Raw genomic sequence first — 25,530 nt, forward strand, 5'->3', positions numbered from 1 at the left:
GTGAGTTATTTTCCCATTAAATGACAACTTTGTCAAAATTTAAAAATATCTTATTACATCATTAAAATAATTCACTTACCATTTCAACAGCTTGTCCTATTTTTTTTTGAATTTTTAACTCTTCATAACCAAATTTCCTGATTCCTAGTGCTAAATCCCCTATTTTAATTAAAATCTGGTGCTCTGTTACTCAGAAACTGATGGATAAAATCACATCTACTTCAAAATTCCATCAATCAAATAAATTTTATTACCTGATTTATCAGAGAAATAGCTCTGAGCTTGTGTACCTAAATTATCCTCCCTATTATAAACAGGTGAGGCAAATACCCTAAAATAGATGGAGGTAACTTACATGATATCATAGCACATAATACAAGATGATTAAGTGTCTGATATAAACTTTTCAGAGACACCTGAAAACTCACTTTAGAAACTAACGTTAGAAACAAACCATTTATTTTTCACTCTAATATAAATTAATATGTATGTATTTACATACATACACATACATATATATATAAAACAAAATTGTCTAGTGTTGATTAGCTGTTTGTGAGTGAAAAAATGGTTACAAATTGATTATCCAGCTTAATTCTGTACTTAACAATTCAACTGTTTTGGGGTACAAACAAAAAGTCAGTGCATTTGTAAACTCCATGGAGTCAGATACTCAAGCATACACTTTAAATAAGAACCCTCCTCAACGTCACAAGCATTGGACAGCAAGAATATATGGACTCTGATGCAGTTCCTACTCCATAAGCAGACTAGACAGCACTTGACTTACTTTTAAAACAGTTTCTTAAAAGAAATATATAAAGAAATGCATGTTTGCTGAAAGTCCTTTAAAATTACCTCAAAACAACATTAAATCCTGTTCACTGAGAAGAGCCCGCTGAATTGAATTCCTGTTTTGAAATGCCTAGTTAACAGTTTAGAATATTGCCTTGTGAGGATTGACTAGAGACGTGGTTGATGTGAAGACCCAGACAGAGTACACGGCTCCAATCCCAATAGTCCTCTGATTGGCTGCTTGATGGAAATGGATCGCCTTTAAAATAGCTATACACCTTAAAATGATCTATAATAAACAGTTTCCCAACAACCATTATTATTTGTAAATTGAAATGCATTAATCATTCAGAAAAGATTTCTTGCAAAATATATAAATAAATGTAACTGCATATTCTGTAAATATACTTAACATTGCTAGACCAGACCGCCAGTGACGGGCTGCTGTATTTCAGTACTGTGTGTCAAATTTATTAGAAATTTAAAAAGAAAAATTTTGGAGGGACTCAGCTGCCTTCATTAGTTGGCTTTAAAATGTGTAATAAAATGGGAGACAATATCTTCTCATAAATACATGGAATCAATATGGAAAAGTAAACTCTACAGCAGACAAGATTAGAGAACACCAGAGTGTACCAGAGTGGTCACCAGAGTGAAATATCTTCCAGTATAAAAAAAGGGAAGAACTCTATACACCCAGTTATAGTAAGTATGTTTCAATTAAAGATGCAGCTCACTCTCACTCCTGGCAAGAATTAATTGGTAATGGCACTGCTGCCAGCAGTGCAAAAATATCCTGAGAAATTATTCAGATTACAACAAAAGACAGGGCTTTCATCACTAAGTTTTTGCACAAAACACAGCTTTAGATATCATAAATAAATTAATTTAAAAAGCAGATAACCTTCACTGTGTTGAACACAAAAAAGGGGATGTGACCCAGACATTTGTTAATTCTCCCATTGGCTAATATCAGGAAAAAAGATTGCATTAAGTGTCTGTTTATAACTTTCTAGTTAACTATGGCCAATAATATACATGGAGGTAATCTGTAGTTCAAGTTTTTCATCTCTTTTTCCCCAACTAGCTACAAGCTGAACTCTAAAATTTACACTGAAATATACAATTCCAATTTTCAAAAGATCCTCCTCTTGGACAAGGGATATTCAAATTTTTTGTGCAATCTTGATGCAGAGCCCAAACAGTCCTATGAAGAGAGACAGTATATTTTTTAATCAATTGGCACTGAAATTTAACTTTCCTTAGCTCCGTTCTAGTAGCTTGGCCAAGTTATCTCGTAATTCTGTTAGTTCAAAGATTTTTCCATCAAGAATTTCTAACAGTGTCTTCAGGTTATTGCGAAAAGCTTCTTGTTCATTCTGACTTTTCTCCAGACGTTGCTCCAAGTCAGACAGTTGTCCCTCCAGGTCTTTGTTCCGAATTTCTACTTCCTTTAGAAACAAAAGTGTGATATATATATGTGTGTCAGTTTAAGTCTTAAACAATATAACTTTTGTTATGACTAATATTGTGGTAATTAATGCAGTTTGATAATTAGGATGACCTTCTGAGTCTCAATACAATTTAAGGAGGTTTTTAGATTTTGCCATCTGAGAAATACATGTGGTTTTATTGATTGGCTTGTTCATGAATACATCTGTCCCCACAACACAAATTTCCTGACTGCTTGCTTTGTGCCAGGCAACACTAGTCTAGGCACTTCAAATACTGAGATCAGATGAAGACCCATTTTGTGGATTATCTGCATCTCTTTTCTATTTCTGCCCATGTTCTTTTCCTCTGGCATAATTGTTAGCAATCTCAGATGAAAGAAGGCAGAGAAAAAGAGACAAATTAATTTTTTCTCCTTATTGGAAATTTTGGAGAAAGATGTAGAGAAGAAAAATGACTCAAATAAGGTTTTAGGATTCTCTGAATATGTTAATTATTCTTTGTTTCGCCTCAATGTCAAATGAATGCATACGGTAGAGAATATAGCTCACCTACTAAAAACTGTAGTGAAGATATATAATAACTGTACATATAAGAGAATTATACAACAATTCCAATATACTACAGATTAAGGAAAGAAAAAAATGACAAAAGGGAAGTAAAAGTTCATGACAACAAAAAAATTTTTAACTTTTTAAACAGAATAAAATCTGGCATACTTAAAAATTATTTAGAAGTTACTATATATCTGAAGGACAGTAGATTGTTTTTAAAAAATTATTGAAAGGCAATCTGGTAAACGTTAAATGAAAATAACAGAACATGAAGCAGCACACTGCAATGAGGCAAAAATTAGTATGCATGAGGACAAACAATAGGAATTAAAGTACACACAGAAAATAGGAAACAGTTCTGGTTGTTGGGATTATGAGCACTTCTTTCCAAAATGTATTTGTCCTATAATACCAGCAAAATTAAACTTTTGAGAAAAATAATTGGAAAACTGACTTGAATACATATAAGAAAGTAACCATTGATTTAGCATTCTCAACACAAAGAAATATTCACATGTTTAACTAAGAGCAAAGCTCAAGCAAAAAGACACCACAGATGAGTCGGAAGAGCCTGGGAAAATACAAAAAAAGGAAGAAAGCAGTTATAATGACTTATAAAGAAAGAATTTAGGGAATTCCAATCTAATCTTAAAGTATTTACTGTTAGATGTTAAGCAGGTATGTTTCTAATCTTTTCCCTTTGAATAATCTACAAGGTGAAGATAAGTAAACTGAGAGCAGATTCTGAAACCAATAAAATATTTATAAATTCAGAAGCCAAGTTCATGGAGGCTCTAAACTATGGGGGAGAAAACAGACCCTGGGATCAAATGTAAAAATTCCACTCATGATTGCACAGCATGCTCTCTTGCCTGCTTAAACAATAAGCTTAAGAGTACTGTAGAATGTTTCCAACTGTAAAAATAGACCAAATGTCATTCACTAGAAAACACCCACTTCACCAGGCACCACCCAGTTTGCCCTCTAAAGCCGTCCTTAAAAATGAAAGGCTTCCTTGTTCTCCTTGCCAATCAATGAAACATCCAACCATTTTCAGTGGAAGCAAGCAAAACACCAAATTCCCTCAGCTATTAAAATTGAGCTGTTCTCTCCAGGAGTCTTGTGCTCTAAGCCATTTCTCTGATGGAGGAATTTCACTAGGCCCGTAACAAAAGGGATCCAATACAATGCTGTTGGTGCTGGTCTATTCTGAGGCACAGAATAAGATCCCAGAGGAAGAACAGACAACCCAGCATCAGTATGAAGCAAAATGATTGGTGGCATGTCCCAGTTTTCTACCTTCTGTCTATATTTTCCATACCTTCTTCTTGACTTTTATTCTCCCTCCCAACTCATTCTTCTGCTTATTAGCATTTTTGTGCTACTATTTCCCCTTCCCCTTTACCCATATGTGAGCATATGCCAGGGGCACCAAGATAAAGCACTAAGGCCAGAATTTGCTAAATCCCTTTTGAGTGCTTTAAAAGGCAGTAACTGAAAGTATATAAATACAAATGCTCTGTATTTGTTAGATATGGAGTCTACAACACTACAGTGATTAAAAAAATGTAGACAATTATTACCACCATCAATGGGACCAGGTCAGGTTATAAATTTAAATCTTGCATCATTTAATCTAAATAAAAGCTACAAAAAATTGTCTTTATTGATATCTGATTCACACCTTAAACTCTTAAAAGATAAATTATTGTTCTATTAGATTATTAACCTTCATATACAACATGACATAAATCATCAAAACAAGTATTAATAATTCAACAGAAAAATGGGTTAAAGAAGAAGTTATTCAACATTTACTGAGTGTCTTCTACATACTAAGCGCTGAAGATAAAGTAGAAAATAAAGACGGGCCCTGTTTTGATGGAGTATGCATTCTAGAAGGAAGATACTGGTAACAAAGAAGTCAACAGAACAGACGTCTGTGTAACTGAGGAAATCACTGTGTGCACTGAAATCTTTCAACCATCTTTCCAAACTGTGTAAACCAATAATAAGAACAAATAAAATGACACGAATTCCACAACTTCAGCTAGAAGAAAGAGAACAATACAAACTTCAAGTTACCTATAATTAGGAGATATAAGCACCAGTTTCTAGCAAAGATATTTCTCAAGTTCTTATTCTCTTCGCAGAGGGCAAGGCAGGGTTGTGGGGAAATGCACAGAAGAAGGAAGAGGAGAATGAAAGGCCTAAGACTGAACTCTAATAATCCAAAGAAAGAGAAGGACCACTGAAAGTGCCAAAATACTGGTGGAAAACAAAAAGTCCTGGTAGACCAGAGCAGCCTACAAGAAGCGAATTCACAGTATACAGGACACTCGAGAAGGCAACCTTGGAAAGGCATACTTCTGAGAGTAAAAAGAAGAGAAAGGGACTTTGGGGATAGCTAGTCATAAAATAAATGGTCCTTCCACTGGGAAATTCATTTAGAAAGTCCAAAACTTATGATATGGGCAAAGGTATACCAGGCAGGGGTTGTAATAGTGGTAGAAAAAGTGGCAAAGAAAGACACCTTTAATGCTAAAAGTGACAACACACAATGAAGATATAACAATTATGTTTATGTACCAAGAAACACAGTAGCCACCTTTATAAAGAAGAAACTACAGGAGGTCTAGGAGACATAGAAAAAAGTACCCTGATAAGAGCTTTTAATATTCCACTCTCAATATAGGACAGATCAAGAGGAACAACAACAAAAAAGGTAAGGATATAGAAGTCTTAAACTACAAAATCAATAAAAAGCATTCATAAAATTGATCATATGCTAGATTACACAAAAAATCGGTAAATTAGGCAAAGCAGACATTACATAAACAAACCCTTATGATCACAATGCAGTAAAACTAGAAATAAGTAACTAAATCATAAAACTAAAAGGCCCTTCCACAAGCAAATTAAAACATGTTCTTTTAAACACTTCTAGCGTGAAAGGGAAATAAAACCAAAATTACAGAATTTCAAGAAATAATGATAATGGAAACACTGTCAGAATCTATGGGACACATGAAAGCAATGACCAGAGAAAAATCTATAGCCTTAAACACAAATAAATAAAAATGAAAATAAAGGAATTAAATTCCCTTCTCAAAATGCTAGAAAAACAATAAAAAAGTAAACCAAAACAAAAGGCAGAAATAAAGATAAAAGTAAAAATTCATGAGGTAGAGGACAGAAAAAGAGTAGCACTAATTAATAAGTCAAAATCTCCTTTTGCAAAAAGCTTAAAATAGACATATCATTACTTAAGAAAGAAAAAAACCTATATAAAATAAGAAATTATAAGAGTTCCCACTGAATATTTGAAAACCCAGATGTAAAGCTTAAACAGCCCAATATCTGCAGAAGAAATAGAGAGTAATCATGGAATTACTCCATAAAAATCACCAGGCCCAGATGGTTTCAAGGGGAAGTTCTATTAAACTTTCAAAGACCAGACAGTTCCAATACGACATAAGTTATTCCAGAGCATAGAAAATAAACAAAATCGTCCAAATTATCTTATGAAGCTAGTATAGCCTTGATACCTAAATCTTATAAATTCAGCCCCCACCTGAAAATGGAAGAAAGTTACAGACCAATATTACAAATGAATATCATGTAAAAACTGTCAATAATAGGGAACAAAAATCTGGTACCACATTAATAAAATGATACACCACAGCTAAGTGGTATTTATTCTAGGAATGCAAATGTGGTTCAGTTTTAGAAAATCCATTAATAAACCATATTAATGGATCTGGGGATAAAAACTATGATTATCTAGATAGATACTAAAAAAGCTATTAACAAAGTTCACTCATTTGTGGTAAAAACACTCAAGAAAATAGGAATTAGCCACTCTCATAATATGGTAAGATACCTATATTTTAGTGGTAAAGCCAGCATTTCAATTAATTGAAAAATATTAGAGGCATTTCCACAAACGTCAGGAACAAGAGAAGTCTGTCACCTCCACTATTGTTTAACACTGTACCTGTATTTTTGGTTTGTTTGTTTACTCCTCAGTGCATGAGATCTTTTTTTTTTTTTAACATCTTTATTGGAGTATAATTGCTTCACAGTGTAGTGTTAGTTTCTGCTGTAAAACAAAGTGAATCAGCTATATGCATACGTATATCCCCATATCCCCTCCCACTTGAGTCTCCCTCCCTCCCACCCTCCCTATCCCACCCCTCCAGGTGGTCACAAAGCACAGAGCTGATTCCCCTGTGCTATGCATCTGCTTGCCACTAGCTATCTATTTTATATTTGGTAGTGTATATATGTCCATGTCACTCTCTCAGTTCGTCCCAGCTTACCCTTCCCCCTCCCGGTCCATTATCTATGTCTGTGTCTTTATTCCTGTCCTGCCCCTAGGTTCATCAGAACCGTTTCTTTTCAGATTCCATATATATATGTTAGCATACAGCATTTGTTTTTCTCTTTCTGACGTACTTCACTCTGTATGACAGACTCTAGATCCATCCACCTCACTACAAATAACTCAATTTCGATTTCTTTTTATGGCTGAGTAATATTCCATTGTATATATGTGCCACATCTTCTTTATCCATTCATCTGTCGGTGGATACTTAGGCTGTTTCCATGTACTGGCTATTGTAAATAGTGCTACACTGAACATTGTGGTACATGACTCTTTTTGAATTATGGTTTCCTCAGGGTACTTGCCCAGTAGTGGGATTGCTGGATTGTACTGTAGTTCTATTTTTAGTTTTTTAAGGAACCTCCATACTGTTCTCCATAGTGGCTGTATCAATTTACATTCCCACCAACAGCGCAAGAGGGTTCCCTTTTCTCCACACCCTCTTCAGCATTTATTGTTTGTAGATTTTTTGATGATGGCCGTTCTAACTGGTGTGAGATGATACCTCATTGTAGTTTTGATTTTCTCTAATGATTACTGATGTTGAGCATCTTTTCACCTGTTTGTTGGCAATCTGTGTATCTTCTTTGGAGAAATGTCTGTTTAGGTCTTCTGCCCATTTTTGGATTCGGTTGTTTGTTTTTCTGATATTGAGGTCATGAGCTGCTTATATATTTTGCTTTGCTTGCAAATATTTTCTCCCATTCTGAGAGTTGTCTTTTTCTCTTGTTTACGGTTTCTGTTGCTGTGTAAAAGCTTTTCTTTCATTAGGTCCCATTTTTTATTTTTGTTTTTATTTCTATTTGTCTAGGAGGTGGGTCAAAAAGGATCTTGATGTAATTTATGTCATACAGTGTTCTGCCTATGTTTTCCTCTAATAGTTTTAAAGTGTCTAGCCTTACATTTAGGTTTTTTTTCTTTTTTTAACATCTTTATTGGAGTATAATTGCTTTACAATGCTGTGTTAGTTTCTGCTTTATAACAAAGTGAATCAGTTATACATATACGTATGTCCCCATATCTCTTCCCTCTTGCATCTACCTCCCTCCCACCCTCCCTATCCCACCCCTCTAGGTGGTCACAAAGCACAGAGCTGATCTCCCTGTGCTATGCAGCTGCTTCCCACTAGCTATCTATTTTACGTTTGGTAGTGTATATATGTCCATGCCACTCTCTCACTTTGTCCCAGCTTACCCTTCCCCCTCCCCGTATCCTCAAGTCCATTCTCTAGCAGGTCTGCATCTCATTGTAGTTTTGATTTGCATTTTTCTAATGATTAATGATCTTTAGCATTCTTTCACATGTCTGTTGGCAATCTGTATATCCTTTTTGAAGAAATGTCTATTTAGATGTTCTGCCCATTTTTGGATTGGGTTGTTTTTTTTTAAAATATTGAGCTGCATGAGCTGCTTGTAAATTTTGGAGATTAATCCTTTGTCAGTTGCTTCATTTGCAAATATTTTCTCCCATTCTGAGGGTAGTTTTTTCACCTTTATGGCTTGTGGTTTATGGTTATAGTTTATGGTTTCCTTTGCTGTGCAAAAGCTTCTAAGTTTCATTAGGTCCCATTTGCTTATTTTTGCTTTTATTTCCATTTCTCTAGGAGGTGGGTCAAAAATGATCTTGCTGTGATTTATGTCATAGAATGCTCTGCCTATGTTTTCCTCTAAGAGTTTGATATTGTCTGGCCTTACATTTAGGTCTTCAATCCATTTTGAGTTTATTTTTGTGTATGGTGTTAGGGGGTGTTCTAATTTCATTCTTTTACTTGTAGCTGTCCAGTTTTCCCAGCACCACTTATTGAAGAGGCTGCCTTTTCTCCACTGTATATTCTTGCCTCCTTTATCAAAGATAACGTGACTATATGTGTGTGGGTTTATCTCTGGGCTTTCTATCCTGTTCCATTGATCTATATTTCTGTTTCTGTGTCAGTACCACACTGTCTTGGTTACTGTAGCTTTGTAGTATAGTCTGAAGTCAGGGAGCCTGATTCCTCCAGCTCCATTTTTCGTTCTCAAGATTGCTTTGGCTATTCGGGGTTTTTTGTGTTTCCATACAAATTGTGAAATTTTTTGTTCTAGTTCTGGGAAAAGTGCCAGTGGTAGCTTGACAGGGATTGCATTGAATCTGTAGATTGCTTTGGGTAGTACAGTCATTTTCACAATGTTGATTCTTCCAATCCAAGAATATACTATATCTCTCCACCTGTTTATATCATCTTTAATTTCTTTCATCAGTGTTTTATAATAAGTTTTCTGCATACAGGTCTTTTGTCTCCTTAGGTAGCTTTATTCCTAGGTATTTTATTCTCTTTGTTGCAAAGGTAAATGGGAGTGTTTTCTTAATTTCTCTTTCAGATTTTTCATCATTAGTGTATAGGAATGCAAGAGATTTCTGTGCATTAATTTTGTATCCTGCTACTTTACCAAATTCATTGATTAGCTCTAGTAGTTTTCTGGTAGTATCTTTAGGATTCTCTATGTATAGTATCATGTCATCTGCAAACACTGACAGCTTTACTTCTTCTTTTCTGATATGGATTCCTTTTATTTCTTTTTCTTTGCTGATTGCTGTGACTAAAACTTCCAAAACTGTGTTGAATAATAGTGGTGAGTGTGGACAACCTTGTCCTGTTCCTGAACTTAGTGGAAATGGTTTCAGTTTTTCACCACTGAGAATGATGCTGGCTATGGGTTTGTCATATATAGCCTTTATTATATTGAGGTAGTTCCCTCTATGCCTACTTTCTGGAGAGTTTTTATCATAAATGGGTGTTGAATTTTGTCAAAAGCTTTTCCTGCATCTATTGAGATGATCATATGGTTTTTATCCTTCAATTTGTTAATATGGTGTATCACATTGATTGATTAGCGTATATTGAAGAATCCTTGCGTTCCTGGGATAAACCCCACTTGATCATGGTGTATGATCCTTTTAATGTACTGTTGGATTCTGTTTGCTAGTATTTTGTTGAGGATTTCTGCATCTATGTTCGTCAGTGATATAGGCCTGTAGTTTTCTTTCTTTGTGACATCTTTGTCTGGTTTTGATATCAGGGTGATAGCGGCCTCGTAGAGAATGAGTTTGGGAGTGTTCCTTCCTCTGATATATTTTGGAAGAGTTTGAGAAGGATAAGTGTTAGCTCTTCTCCAAATGTTTGATAGAATTCGCCTGTGAAGCCATCTGGTCCTGTGCTTTTGTTGGAAGATTTTTAATCACAGTTTCAATTTCAGTGCTTGTGATTGGTCTGTTTATATTTTCTATTTCTTCCTGGTTTAGTCTCCGAAGGTTGTGCTTTTCTAAGAATTTCTTCCATTTCTTCCAGGTTGTCCATTTTATTGGCATACAGTTGCTTGTAATAATCTCTCATGATCCTTTCTTTTTCTGCAGTGTCAGTTGTTACTTTTCCTTTTTCATTTCTAATTCTATTGATGAGTCTTATCCCTTTCTTTCTTGATGAGTCTGGCTAATGGTTTATCTATTTTGTTTATCTTCTCAAAGAACCAGCTTTTAGTTTTATTGATCTTTGCTATCGTTTCCTTCATTTCTGATCTCATCTTTATGATTTCTTTCCTTCTCCTAACTTTGGGTTTTTTTTTGTTCTTTCTCTAATTGCTTTAGGTGTAAGGTTAGGTTGTTTATTTGAGATATTTCTTGTTTATTGAGGTAGGATTGTATCGCTATAAACTTTCCTCTTAGAACTGTTTTTGCTGCATCCCATAGGTTTTGGGTCGTCGTGTTTTCATTGTCATTTCTTTCTAGGAATTTTTTGATTTCCTCAGTCATCTCTTGGTTATTAAGCAGTGTATTGTTTAGCCTCTATGTGTTTGTATTTTTTACAGATTTTTTTCCTGTAATTGATATCTAGTCTCATAGCGTTTTGGTCAGAAAAGATACTTGACACGATTTCAATTTTCTTAAATTTACCAAGGCTTGATTTGTGACCCAAGATATGATCTATCCTGGAGAATGTTCCATAAGCCGTTGAGAAGAAAGTGTATTCTGTTGTTTTGGGATGGAATGTCCTACCTTGTTTCATGTGTCATTCAAAGCTTGTGTTTCCTTATTTTCATTTTGGATGATTTGTCCATTGGTGAAACTGGGGTGTTAAAGTCCCCTACTATGATTGTGTTACTGTCGATTTCCCCTTTATGGCTGTTAGCATTTGCCTTATGTATTGAGGTGCTCCTATATTGGGTGCATAAATATTTACAGTTGTTATATCTTCTTCTTGGATTGATCCCTTGATCATTATGTAGTGTCCTTCTTTGTGTCCTGTAATAGTCTTTATTTTAAAGTCTGTTTTCTCTGATATGAGAATTGCTACTCCAGCTTTCTTCTGATTTCCATATGCATGGAATATCTTTTTCCATGCCCTCACTTTCAGTCTGTATGTGTCCCTAGGTCTGAAGTGGGTCTCTTGTAGACAGCATAAGTATGGGTGCTATTTTTGTATGCATTCAGCCAGTCTATGTCTTTTGGTTGGAGCATTTAATCCATTTACATTTAACGCAGTTATCAATATGTATGTTCCTATTACCATTTTCTTAATTTTGGGGGTTTGTTATTGTTGGTCTTTTCCTTCTCTTGTGTTTCCTGCCTAGAGAAGTTCCTTTAGCATTCGTTGTAAGGCTGGTTTGGTGGTGCTGAATTCTCTTAGCTTTTGCTTGTCTGAAAAGGTTTTAATTTCTCCATCGAATCTGAATGAGATCCTTGCTGGGTAGAGTAATCTTGGCTGTAAGTTTTTCCCCTTCATCACTTTAAATATGTCCTGCCACTCCCTTCTGGCTTGCAGAGTTTCTGCTGAAAGATCAGCTGTTAACCTTATGGGGATTCCCTTGTGTGTTATTTGTTGTTTTTCCCTTGCTGCTTTTAATATTTTTTCTTTGTATTTAATTTTTGATAGTTTGATTAATATGTGTCTCGGTGTGTTTCTCTTTGCGTTTATCCTGCATGGTACTCTCTGTGTTTCCTCGACTTGATTGACTATTTCCTTTCCCATGTTAGGAAAGTTTTCTACTATAATCTCTTCAAATATTTCCCCAGACCCTTTGTTTTTCTCTTCTTCTTCTGGAACCCCTATAATTCGAATGTTGGTGTGTTTAATGTTGTCCCAGAAGTCTCTGAGACTGTCCTCAATTCTTTTCATTCTTTTTTCTTTATTCTGCTCCCTGGCAGTTATTTCCACCATTTTATCTTCTAGCTCACTTATCCATTCTTCTGCCTAGTTATTCTGTTATTGATTCCTTCCAGAGTATTTTTAATTTCCGTATTGTGTTGTTCATCACTGTTTGCTCTTTAGTTCTTCTAGATCCTTGTTAAATGTTTCTTGTATTTTTTCCATACTGTTTCCGAGATTTTGGATCATCTTTACTAACATTATTCTGAATTCTTTTTCAGGGAGGTTGCCTATTTTGTCTTCATTTATTTGGTCTTGTAGTTTTTTACCTTGCTCCTTCATCTGTAACATTTTTTTTTGTCGTTTCATTTTTGGTTTTTTTTTTTGATGGGTGGTGCTGTATTCCTGTCTTACTGGTTGTTTGGTCTGAGACGTCCAGCATTGGAGTTTGCAGTCAGTTGGAAAGAGCCGGAACTTGGTGCTGAGATGCGGACCTCCGGGAGGCCTCACTCCAACTGATATTCCCTGGGGTCTGAGGTTCTCTCTTAGTCCAGCAGTTTGGACTTGGAGCTCCCACCACAGGAGCTTGGGCCCGACCTACGGCCTGGGAACCAAGATCCTGCAAGCCGGTCGCTGGGGGTTCCTCCTGTCCCCTTAGGTGTCTATGGTCCCCCACTGGTGCCTGGTAGGTGACCTAGTTGTGAGGAGACGCGAATTCCACGTCCTTCTAGTAGGCCATCTTGACTCCACCTCTGTACCTGTATTTTTAACAGGTGTAATTCAACAGGAAAGATCAACAGAGGCATAAGAACTGGAAGAAAAGAAGTAAAATTATTTCTATTGGCAGAATATATGTTAGTATACCTAGGAAATCTTAGAGAATAAATGGAATAAATGACAAAACTAGTTCAAACAATGAAATAATTTAGTAAGGTAGAGGGATATAAAATTAGCAAACAGAATTTAACAGCTTTCATATATTGGGATGGCCAAAAAGCTCATTCTGGTTTTCTGTAACATCTTATGGAAAAACCCAAATGAACTTTTTGGCCAACCCAATATATAAACAATAATCAATTAAAAGATACGATGGTAGAGAAAACTCCATTGTCAATAGAAGAAAAGAAGGTTAAATATTTACAAAGAAACATGCCAAATTCACAGCATGAAAACCCTAAAATGCTCCTGAAAAACACAGAAGTAGATGTGGACAAATAAGAAGACATCCCTTATTCTTGGATAGGATGGAAACCACACTTCTGCTAAACTAGCATTATAAATTTTAAGCAATCCCAATGAAATTTTTTATAGAGCTAAAGTTTTCATTGACACTAAAATTGGTACTAACGTTAATACTAAAATTTGTATGGAAAAATAAACATGTAAGAATATATTAAAAAACAATGAAAAAGGAAGGCTATGAGGACTGACTGGCCTTATCAGATATTAAAACATACTGTAAAGCCTCTACAATTAAAGAAGTGTGGTACTAGGAATACGTAAGAGTGACTAGTAGAATAGCATAGAAGTCCAGATATACACCAGAACACACATGGAAACTGAATATCTAAAATCTCTGGAAAAAAAGGATAAAGTTTTAAATAAATGGTAGTGATAAGCAGATAGACATTTGGAAAAAGATAAAGTTAGATCCATATCTCACACCACACACAGAAGGACAAACCCCAAATGACTCAGAGATCTAAATGTAAAAAATGAAAGCACAGAAGTACTAAAGGGAAATATGGATGGATTCCCATATGATTTGAGTTTGGAAAAGAGCTATCTAACTATGATTGACAGCTAGAGCAATGAAAGAAAAGAATGATGTATTTGACTACTACATAAAACAACACCACCATCTTACGCAAAGTCAAAAACTTTGACAAACTGGGAGAAAATACTTGTAACATATAATTGCAGATATATAAAGAACTCTTCAAATTTTGTGGAAGAAGGATCAAAAAAGGGCAAAGACAAGAAAACACAATCTATACAGGTACAAAAAGATACCGAAATGGCCTTTAAGCTTATGAAAGATGTTTAATCTCACTCATAATATGGGATACACAAATTAAAACTATCATTTCCCACCTATCATACATTGCCACAAGTTAAAAAAGTACGAGAACACATTTTGTTGGTGAGGCTGTGGAGAAACAGGCATTCTCTCACACTGATGATACAAGGGAAAACTGGCACAACCCATCATGGAGAGGAATTTGACTACATGATGTTCTCACTTAGAAATCTCACTCCTAAGAGTTCACCCTGTAGATACACCTCCAACAATAATAAAACACCTATGCATAAGGTTACTCATTGTAGTACTGCTGCAAAATACTGGAAACCTAAATACCCATATAAAGGAGTGTGGTTTTAAAAACTATCACACATGCAAATGAAGTACTATACAGCTAAAAAAAAAAAAAGAATGAACAAGGTCTCTCTCTATGAACTGACAGGACATAGAGTGATTTCCAGGACATACCTTAGATTAAAAAAAAGCAAAGTGCGGAAGAGTAATCTAGAGTATGTTACCATTTGTATAGGAAAAAAAGGGGAGGAAATTAAGAAAGAAACATATCTGTTCATTTGTGTAAAAAGAAACACAGAAAGGATAAACCAGAAACTAATGAGATTGGTTACCACAGGGGGCAGCCGGGAATGGGGGGCAAGAATGGGGGTAGACTGGATTGGACAGGATGACGTGTCCCTGAAGATATCTTCCTGAATAGTTCTGACTTTTAGAACCATGTTAATGTTTCATATGCTCTGTAAATGCATACAAATACAAAATAAAGAATGGGGAAGAAAAAAACTAAAATGGAATATAATAAGATATAAATGAACATAAATGTGTTTCAAATGAATAACTAACCAATTGAAAAGGGGGAGTGGAAGAACTAACCTAACTTTTGAACACAGGCTAAGGACAAAAAGAATACTGATCTCTAGTTAGTAGAGTTTTGTTGTTGTTGTTGTTTTGGCAGTGGTATGAATTAGAAACTACTTTCTGTGCTTTCAAGGACTAAGCAAGCAAATAAACATATTGTGGTTTCTTTTTTGTGTGTTTTATTTATTTAACATCTTTATTGGAGTATAATTGCTTCACAATGGTGTGTTAGTTTCTGCTTTATAACAATATTGGGGAAAGGAGTTACTAACAGGAAAATGGGGAAGGCTAAAATGAACTCCATAGTACTGGACTGCAGTGGGAGGTATGAGTATGATTTCAGGTTTGTTTTTTTTCAATATAGCTATTGTAATGGACATAATGTGCTATGTGTGTACTTCTAGCTCTGATCATTAATAGGGCCTAGAAACAATGACATCTCAATAGCAAAAGGTATATCTTGTGCCCAGAACTTGGTTTGTAAACGCTAAACTTTGCTAAAAGAAATTTTTCTTTGAAGAAATAGCTAATTTCAAGGCTGAAGCTGATAAATACAACTAGGAATATCTAGTTGAGCTAAAACATGAAGTTCTTTAAATGACAGGGTCACATCCAAAGGACACAGAAGCAGGATTAAAAAGGTTCCCACTTGCCAAATCTGGGACAATTTAAACAACAAAATAAATAGACATGACAACTAAATACAACTTGTGATCCTGAAATGAAGCCTGGACCAGAAAAACAATTTTAAAAATTTTGTTATAAATAGGATTATTAGGACAATTATGGGAATTTGAATAAAGTCTTTAGATAATTTCTTGATTTTGATGGTAATCTAAGAGACTGTCCTACTCTTAGAAAAAACATTGAAGAGATTGTCATACTGAGTGAAGTCAGACTGAGAAAGACAAATATCATATGATATCGCTTATATGTGGAATCTAAAAACATGGTACAAATGAACTTATTTACAAAACAGAAATAGAGTCACAGATGTGGAAAACAAACTTATGGTTACCAAAGGGGAAAGGGGGGCAATAAATTGGGAGGCTGGGATTGACATATACACACTACTCTCTATAAAATAGATAATAAGAGCCTACTGTATAACACATGGAACTCTACTCAGTACTCTGTCATGACCTATATGGGAAAATAATCTAAAAAAGAGTGGATATGTATATTATAACTGACTCACTCTGCTGTACAGCAGAAACTAACACAACATTGTAAATCAACTATACTCCAATAAAATTAATTTAAAAATTAAATATGAAAAAAACCAAAATATACATTAAAGTGTTTAGAGGCAAAGGGACGGCATATTTGGAACTTATTCTCAAACATTTAGAAAAAAATATGAATATATACAGAGAGAGTTCCATAATGATAAAACGAAACAAATATGGCAAAGATGTTAACATCTGGGGGATGTGGGTGAAAGGTACATGAAAAATCTTTGTCTTATTCATGCAACCTTTCTGTAAGTGTGAAATTTCTTCAAAATAAAAAGTTTAAAAATAAATTAAAAAAACAAGATCATTGGGACTTCCCTGGTGGTTGAGAATCCTCCTTCCAATGCAGGGGATGCAGGTTCGATCCCTGGTTAGGAAACTAAGATCCCACATGCTGCAACTACTGAGCCTGTGCACCACAACTAGAGAGCCATGTGCCACAACTACAGAGCCCACGCACTCTGGAGTCCATACACTGCAACTACTGAGCCTGCGCACTCTGGAGCCCGTGCACCACAACTACATAGAAGCCCACATGCTGCAATGAAAGATTCTGCATGCCAAAAATACGACCCGACGCAGCCATAAATAAATAAATATTTTAAAAATAAAAAAAAACCAAGATCATTTCATATGGTGATGACTGCTACAAGGAAAATAAGACATGGTAATATTATAAAGAGTACTGGGGGAGGGGGTGTGGCAGCCTGCAAAGTAGTGCTTAAATTGGGAAATCAGAGAAATTAACATGTGAGCCAAGATGTAAATTACATTAGAAACCAGCGCATTTGAAGATCTCGGGGCTCAGACCTCCAGGCAAGGATACGCCAGGTACTCTAAGGTGAAAATGTACTTGATGCCTTCAAGATACAGAAAGATGACAATAAGCATATGGAAAATTCGTAATCAAAAAAATGATAATACTAAAAAAATAGTAAACTACTCCTTTGTTCCTTATCAGACAGCAAAGATGGCAGGAGACCAATATCCAGAGGGTATCCTGCTGTTCCTGACATCAATTTCTCAGCATAAGTAATTTAAAAACATTTACAACTAGTAATTCTTCTTAAAAAGTTCATCTTAAAGAAATAATGAGAAAGGATTATATAAAAAGATTCATTATGACATTATTTACTATAGCTAACATTGAAAACAAATAACCATCCCTGTAAGAATGTTGGAAGAAAATTATGGTATATCTATATAGGAGAACACTATACAGCCATATAACATATGCAGCTTATGACATAATGTTGTTAGGAAAGTAAGACAACAAATTGGCATCTATATGTCTCACATAAAGAAAAAGTTATCCGAAGAAACATTGGGGGAAGAAAATTCTAAACACTTTGCCTTAGGATGATGGGATTACGGGGTTTCTTTCCCTGCTAAATTACATTTTTCTAAATTTTTTACAATGAGCATATGTTACATTGACATTTGAGGAAAAAAACACTTGCAAATTAGAAAAATCATATCATACTATTTTTAATTTACCCATAACTACAAATTTTTTTATCCATATCCATACCTACAATCCAAATCCATGCACTGCAATTTCAAAGTTCCTCTACCATTCCAAATATTTAATGATCCCAATTTTTTGGACTGAATTTATGAATGGAGGTTCAAGAGTGCTGGAACTTTTGACAAGCAGATCTTTAGGTAGGAGGGACCAGGCTATAAAGAAGGAACTTTCTTCAAGTTGGAAAAAATACAGGTTATTTCTGTGGCTTGGCCTTTTAGAATTCACCCTTAGGTTTTCTGAAAGTTTCCCTGTCCTATTCCAGGTAGGCTGTTTTGATAAGAATTTTTGATATTCAGTGAAAGAGCAGGTAAGAATTGACCGTCACAATTCTAGGTGCCAGCTGTAAGATTCAATTACTGCTCAATCAATGATGAAATACATTTAGAAGTTTGATATGAATAAATCACTTCTTGGTTTCTCTGGGACAATGTAAATGTATACATAACTGAAAAAAAATTTCCCAAGAATTGTTAGGGATGGCTTGGATGCTTGGCTGCTGAAACAGTGTGGTAATGCAGAAAGAACAGAGATTTTAGAATCAAGACAAATCTAGGCTTCACTACTTTCTAAGTGCTTTAATTAAACTTGTTAACACCTCTAAACTGCTGCCTTCTCTTTGAAAATGGGGATACCACACCTGTTACTGTGAGAGTTAGAGCTAACATATGTAAGCGCTTAGCAACTGCCTGTATCAAAGCAAGTAATTAAACAATGGGAGCCAAACCAAAACAAAAGACAAAACTAGCCTGCATTTCCCCCATTTCTTCCAGCCCTGATTACATGCTTCATATTTTAATTCTACACCAAGATTTTCTCAACTTTGGCACTCTTGAAATTTTGGGCTGGATAATTCAATGTTCAGTAGCAACCTTGGCTTCAATTTACTAAATATCAATTCCACTACCCTAGCTGCGAAAATCAAAAATGTCTCCACACATTGCTGAACGTCCCCTGGGGCACAAAACTACCCCTAGCTGAGAACCACTAATCTACACAAATGGTTAAATATAGGAACACTGTTTAATAGGGCAGACCAAAACAAGCAACTTCATTTTTCCCAGACTGCTGAAAGTCAGTGATGGGAGAGAAAGAAGGAAATATCTCATTTCATATAAAGAAACTTTGTTTTATGAAGGGTCTCTGTTACAGAATTTGCGCTCATTTAAATGTAGGTTGGACAAGTTAACTTATCCAAGCCTTAGTTTCCTCATATGACTGTTCTATGGATTAAATGCATAATATAAGTAAAGCACAGTATCTGGTACATAATAAGCACTCAATAAATGTTGGTCATTCTTATAATAATCTAGGTACTCTTTCCAATCCTAGGCTTCCAGGTCCCACTCATCACCCTTTGTCCCAAATTCGTCACTTCATACACACATTTATAACTACTCCAAACCCTGAAGTGGTCCTGACCCTTCTTGAGGTCATGGGGTATAAGAAAAGTGCCTGAGCTGGCAGCAGGAGATTTGGGCTGTAATTTTGAGAAATCTTCCCCAACCAAGGCTGATTATCACCGAAAAGGATATGTATATGTGAATTAGAGTCAGGAAGCATAATATTTATGCAGAGAAAAGTGAGTAAAATTAGTTAGGGCAAGGAAAGAAAAAGAACACTACCTTGATTTCCATTAGGGCACAACTACTGCTGTAATTCATACATTAGTTCAGAGTGAAAAAAAAAACGAGAATTCCAAAACTGAATATTATCCATTTGAGAAATTTTCTTTAAGTTCAGAGTACTTTTTATGTTAAAAAGTAGACATTTCTAAAATAATTTACTAACGACAATTTATAAAATGACCATCTATGATGATAAGCTATGTAGATGAAGTTATCAAGTAATTTTTGAAAAATCAATGATCAGGCATGAATCAGAAGTCCTGGAAAAGAAAAGTGACCAATAACCTATAAAACAGAGTTACAGAAAAAAAGTCATTACTAAGTGAAAGAATGATTGATGACTCTCACTTATGCAGAAATGAATAAAAAATTTTATTATAGCTCACCTGTAGTTTCTGAGTCAAAGAGTCCCTCTGTTCTTGTAGTTCTCTGGCATTATCAATTTCTTGTTTTAATCTTTCTATTTCCTAGAAAAAGTAGAGCAATGTCTTTAACAATATTTTAATTATATCAAGGAGAGAGAAGGCCTTATTTTTCCCTGAAATTATTGTCCCAGTCCTTAGAAAAAAGATGACTTAAAAAACATTCCTTTATACTGGTTTCAAGGGGTAAATTCATCTTTATGGGTATGTTGTCTAGTACAGCATAATCTTAAGCAACAAATCAGCTTGGTTGCTTTTGTACAGCACTGCTTAGAAACAGCAGTCTGAACATTTTAAGGTTGCTTCAAGCTTTGTGGATATAATTCTTTCCTGGGATATTAAATCTTTTGACTGGAAACTAGACAAAGGAACAGCTTGTAAAATTCATTTAACTTCTAATGGTTTTCTGTTGATTGTATGAATGCAACTCTCATTACAGAAGTCAAGAGGCAGTATCTCAGTCTGACTGCCTCACTGTAGTTCATAACAGACACAGGGATGGGAAAAATATGGACAAGCTTAATATCACTCAAGGAAAATTTCATCCTAAAAACACCCCACAACCTGATCTTACTGCATAAAGTACCTTTAAATCTGACATAGACTGTAATGTTTGTACACATATTTTAGTGAGATTACAGACAAGTGAGAAGTAGCAAATACCTCTTCCTTCACTTTCAGCGTCTCTTCCAATTCTTGTATTGTCTGATTTAATTCTGTCTTATGGGTATGCACCGCATTTGCTTGACTACTAACACATTCAAGCTCAGTAACCTAAAATTAAATGAGAACACAGATTAAATTACACGACAAATTCAAAGGATTTCTTGCTGAAGACATATAAGTCCCTGATAGGTGACTAATGAATTTTGAATCAATATATCAAAATTAATTTTGAGAAATATTGACAGGGTAGGATGAATAGAACTGATTTGTTAAAAAATATCAATTTAGGGGACTTCCCTGGTGGCACAGTGGTTAAGAATCCGCCTGTCAATGCAGGGGACACAGGTTTCACCTCTGGTCCTGGAAGATCCCACATGCCACGGAGCAACTAACCCCTGTGCCACAACTACTGAGCCTGCACTCTAGAGCCTGAGAGCCCTAACTACTGAGCCTGTGTGCTGAAACTACTGAAGCCCGTGCGCCTAGAGCCCATGCTCTGCAACAAGAGAAGCCACCATGATGAGAGGCCCGCGCACCACAACGAAGAGTAGCCCCCACTTGCTGCAACTAGAGGAAGCCTGCACGCAGCAACGAAGAACCGACGCAGCCAAAAATAAATAAATAAAAATTAAAAATAAAATCAATTTAGGACTAAGGATAAAGAACAAAGGAAAAAAAAAGAACAAAGGAAATAATTAGACTTGGTCATGAAAAGGTTAGGAAAACTTAAATTAAGTGATTAATGACAGTAGAGAACCCCTGTAACGAAAGTCTTCTTTAAAAATTTCTTCTGAAAACAAATTCAAAATCAGCCATCTGCCCTCCATCTGTAGCCTTCAAATTAAATATGGGTTCTGAAAACTGGTCTTGCAGAAGTGAAAAATTTTTCAGACATTTCTAAAATGTAAAGGAATCTGGAAGAAAAGATATGCTTAAAATACAACTTAAATCATTTGATACTAGAATATCTTCACATCAATTTGTTCTTAGAGCAAAAGAGAACAGTTCTCTACTCAATACAAATTTACTGAGGGTCCAGAGAGCAACAAAACTTCTAATGTGCACTTGCTATTTTTTGAGAGAACAGAGAACGGCATTATCCGTAAAAGTTATACCATCCAAAAACAGTCAAAATAGACAGAAGTCAACATAAACACACACACACCTTATCAAAGCTCTCTACACATGTCAGGATCTCATTCATTTTGATTGACTAGAATATAATAAATTGTAGACTACTAAGGAAACAGCAAATCTCTCTCCCTCACATTTTCCAAGTATTGAATTAACCTCCATATTCTGTCACTCTACCTCTCATATCACTTTCTTGCTTTCTATTCATGCTCTAATAGCTTGTGCAGATCCTTATCATCCAGGTGTAAACAAAAACAATGACCTGCCAGTGGACCTAATTATATCCTTTGTCTATTTTTATCTCTTCTGCAAACTGCTAATATCCATCTTTCATTGTGTGACTGTCCCATTAAAAGCCTTTCAATGGCTCATCTTTTTCACAGCATCAAATCTAAACTCTCAGGTCCTCCATAAGCTAGCTACAAACTACTTAAACATCTCATTGCCCAAGACACCTAGTTATGCACTTTCAGCTAAAAGCAGGCAAATCCATGCTCATATCCATCTTGTTGACTTAACTAGAATGTCTTCTCTTACCTTTGAAAACCATTCAAAACTAACCAAACCCTCAACTCTCAGCTCAGAATGCACTTCTCTAGAAAGCCATTCCTATCTACTCAAGTGCTCAAGGCTCTCCTGACCTCTGGTCCACAACACTGAACATCTGTTCAAAAATCTTGGGAATTATTTCCCTATTGTTTAATATATATTAGTTTTCTTTGCTCAATTAGGTAGTATATTCCTCACGAGGAGTTCTAGTTTTGATAATGATGGAGTAGCTTTTACTAGATTACCTTTCCCTCAGATAACAATTGCAAATCATGGGCAAAATGTAAACATCAACTGTTAGAAGGCCCTGGTGAATGACCAAATTGGGCAAAAGACTGAAAGAAAGCATCATACTGGGTGAGATACACATTTACACATCTTTTTGCCTGAAGGCACTGTGCAGTCTGGCTGAGTTGCTTGACTAGAACTCAAGCAAAAACCTGAGATCTTATTTTCTCAAGGAGTCTGAGGAGTTGGGGATGCCTCAGAACAGGTTAAGCAACTAGAAATTCAGGGAACTGTATGAAAAAATGACCTCTAAAAAGCATACAGACACCCCTTAAATCTTTGGCTGACTTCTGAACTGAACATGTAAAAGTAGGAATCCAAGGAGTTCAGCGGTCTGGGAGAGAAGCTAGAAGGCTGAAAGAGCTAAGCCGTGGTAGTGCTCACCACAGAGAAAACACTTTGAGGTTAGAGTCCCACCAAATTAGGTCTTAGCAAGCACCTTAAGTTTCCCACTGAAACCCCAGAAGGGTTATGCCTTAGAAATAAAGATTTTCCAGGACTCAAGGATTCACCCTAGAATCAAGAACAAAATGGAAATAAACCAACTAGTAAAGCATAAGTCTGTACCTCCCCAACTTCTAAGTACAGTCAGCCCTCCATACCCACGGTGGATGTGAAACCTGTGGATACAAAGGGATGAATGTACTATGCCATTTTATATAAGGGACTTGAGCACTCGTGGATATTGGTATCCAGGAGGTGGTTGGTGGGGGGGGGGGTCCTGGAACCAATCCCCCTCAGAGACCAAGGGATGACTATACAAGTCATTTAGCTGCTCGCTGAAACAAAATTCAACACTGAATATTCAGAGAAAGATAACAGAATCTATGGGCTCTATAACATCATCTCATTTACCATTTCCAATATACAACCAAAAATGACTAGACGTGAAGAAATAGGAAAACACAACCTGTAGTAAAGATAAAATATATATGTATATATATTTATAAATATATATAAAAAATGCTAAAGGAGGTTACTCAGGCTGAAGGGAAATGGTACCTGATGGAAATTCAGACCTACAGGAAGGAAAGAAGAGCACTGGAAATTATAATTATGTGAGTAAATAAAAATACTTTGTTTCTTTAAAATTCAATTGACTACTTAAAGCAAAAATTCCTCAAGGGCAGGGAATACGTAAAAAGGATAGCTCCTCAATGAATGTTTTTTTGGATTATGAATCAGTTGTCCTAAGTTAATTTTTTTTATTGTGGTAAAAAACAATAAAAAACACAGTAAAAGTTTATCATCTTAACCATTTTTAAATGTACAGTTCAGTAGCGTTAAGTATATTCACATTGTTGTGAAACAGATCTCCAGAGCTTTTCATCTTGCAAAATGGAAACACTATATTCATTAAATAACAACTTCCCTCTTTCCCCCTCATGAGTTGACTTTTATACTTAGGATAGAACGGTGTTTACTCAGGGTTCTTACTTTCCCTCCAGTCTCTACTCAACTTCTACCTTACTTCCCTGGTCATCCTGGTCCACTAAGTACACTCCTCAAACTGTGCTCTAAGTCCATTTCCTCTTGTCTATGGGGTTCACTTCTTTGGCAGCTGTTTGAAAAACAGAAACTAGTGGCATCTGCTTCCTACTGGGTGAATGCATATGCTTTGAATAAAATATTTCTTTATTAAGTAATTGTTTAGTCTTCTGATATTAATGGTATTGTGATGTCTGATTTTTCTTTTACTGCCCCATATTTGTATTGTTACCAACTTTTATAAAGAATTTTCTACCTGTATTTTTCAAATTTACTGTTGTTTCTTTAAGAAATAACAATAAAATAATAAAAGCATTATCATTAACTCTGGAATTACATGTCAATTCAGTATCTCAATTTTCACAGGAATTACAGAGTCTATGTTATTATTCCTATTTTATAGATGAGAATACTGAGTAGAAAGTGGGGAACAACTTACCAAAGGTCAGACAGCTAATAAGTGGCACAACAGGAATTTGAAATCAGGTGTTTGGACTCCAAAAGCTGCATATTCTTCATTCCCATTAAACTGCAGAAAATATTTTTCTTAACCAATAAACATATAATACAAACCATATATATGTTTTGATAACCAACAAAAATCTCCATAAGATGTTCCTGTGCTGAATCTACATGTAAATTTCCTCTGATCAAGAAAATCTGTTAGCTCTAAATCCTTACCCATAGCAGCCCTGAACTTACCCGTTTGTGCAGACGTTCTGCTTCCTCTTGATATGCAGCAAGTTGCTGTTTCCATTGTTTCACATTGGCAGTGGACTCCAACAGGGCTGCAGTGAGTTTGGCATTATTTCCTTTGAGGGTAGCCAGTTCAGCCTCCCAATGTTTGCTGATTGCTGAACTAAAATAAAAGAAAATTCTACCCATTATGCTGAATATTGTTACATTGAAGAGACAACAGTACTCACTTCTATTATTTGGTTTATAATCCAAGAATGTTTCAAAAACAACCCCAAAAGAATAAAAACACAAATATTTCACTGAAATGTTCCTAGTGCATAAAACCTACCAAGTAAAGAAATATAAAAGCTACCAAAGTAGGAGGCTTAATATGGAAGAGTTCCCTTCTTTATGACAGATACAAGTATCTACAGAAGAGATTCTACCCATTCTCTTTTGAGGAATAAACATTATATCTTGAAAAATATTTATAAACAAAACCTAACAACGTACTTTATGTTTTAAGAGCGTCAAAGCCTGAAGTACAATTTCATTCCTTCATATAAAACATATGAGGATGCTTCAATGTTAATAAGGTCCGGAACATGTAATACAGTATTTCTTTTGAAATTGTTGATTTACATCATCTTATTCAGAATTTTTAAATGCCCCAAATACAAAATTTGCTGTAATAAATTGAATTCAGGCCATATG

At 35.4% G+C, this 25,530-nt stretch overlaps 1 protein-coding gene across 1 annotated transcript in view; it reads right to left on the bottom strand.

Moving 5' to 3' along the window:
* Positions 1-437: 437 nt before the first annotated feature.
* The window catches only part of HOMER1 (homer scaffold protein 1), a 123,702-nt gene continuing 98,609 nt past the window's right edge, over positions 438-25,530 (bottom strand). The window contains exons 6-9 of the mRNA XM_065873418.1: positions 24,841-24,997; positions 20,677-20,787; positions 19,978-20,058; positions 438-2,246 (exon numbers count right to left, since the gene is read on the bottom strand). Of these exons, the coding sequence (XP_065729490.1) occupies positions 2,058-2,246; positions 19,978-20,058; positions 20,677-20,787; positions 24,841-24,997 (538 nt within the window). The 3' untranslated portion in view covers positions 438-2,057. The remainder of the gene's footprint in view (positions 2,247-19,977; positions 20,059-20,676; positions 20,788-24,840; positions 24,998-25,530) is intronic.

Source organism: Phocoena phocoena, chromosome 3, assembly GCF_963924675.1.
Source record: "Phocoena phocoena chromosome 3, mPhoPho1.1, whole genome shotgun sequence".
In the NCBI taxonomy this organism is placed as follows: Eukaryota; Metazoa; Chordata; class Mammalia; order Artiodactyla; family Phocoenidae; genus Phocoena; species Phocoena phocoena.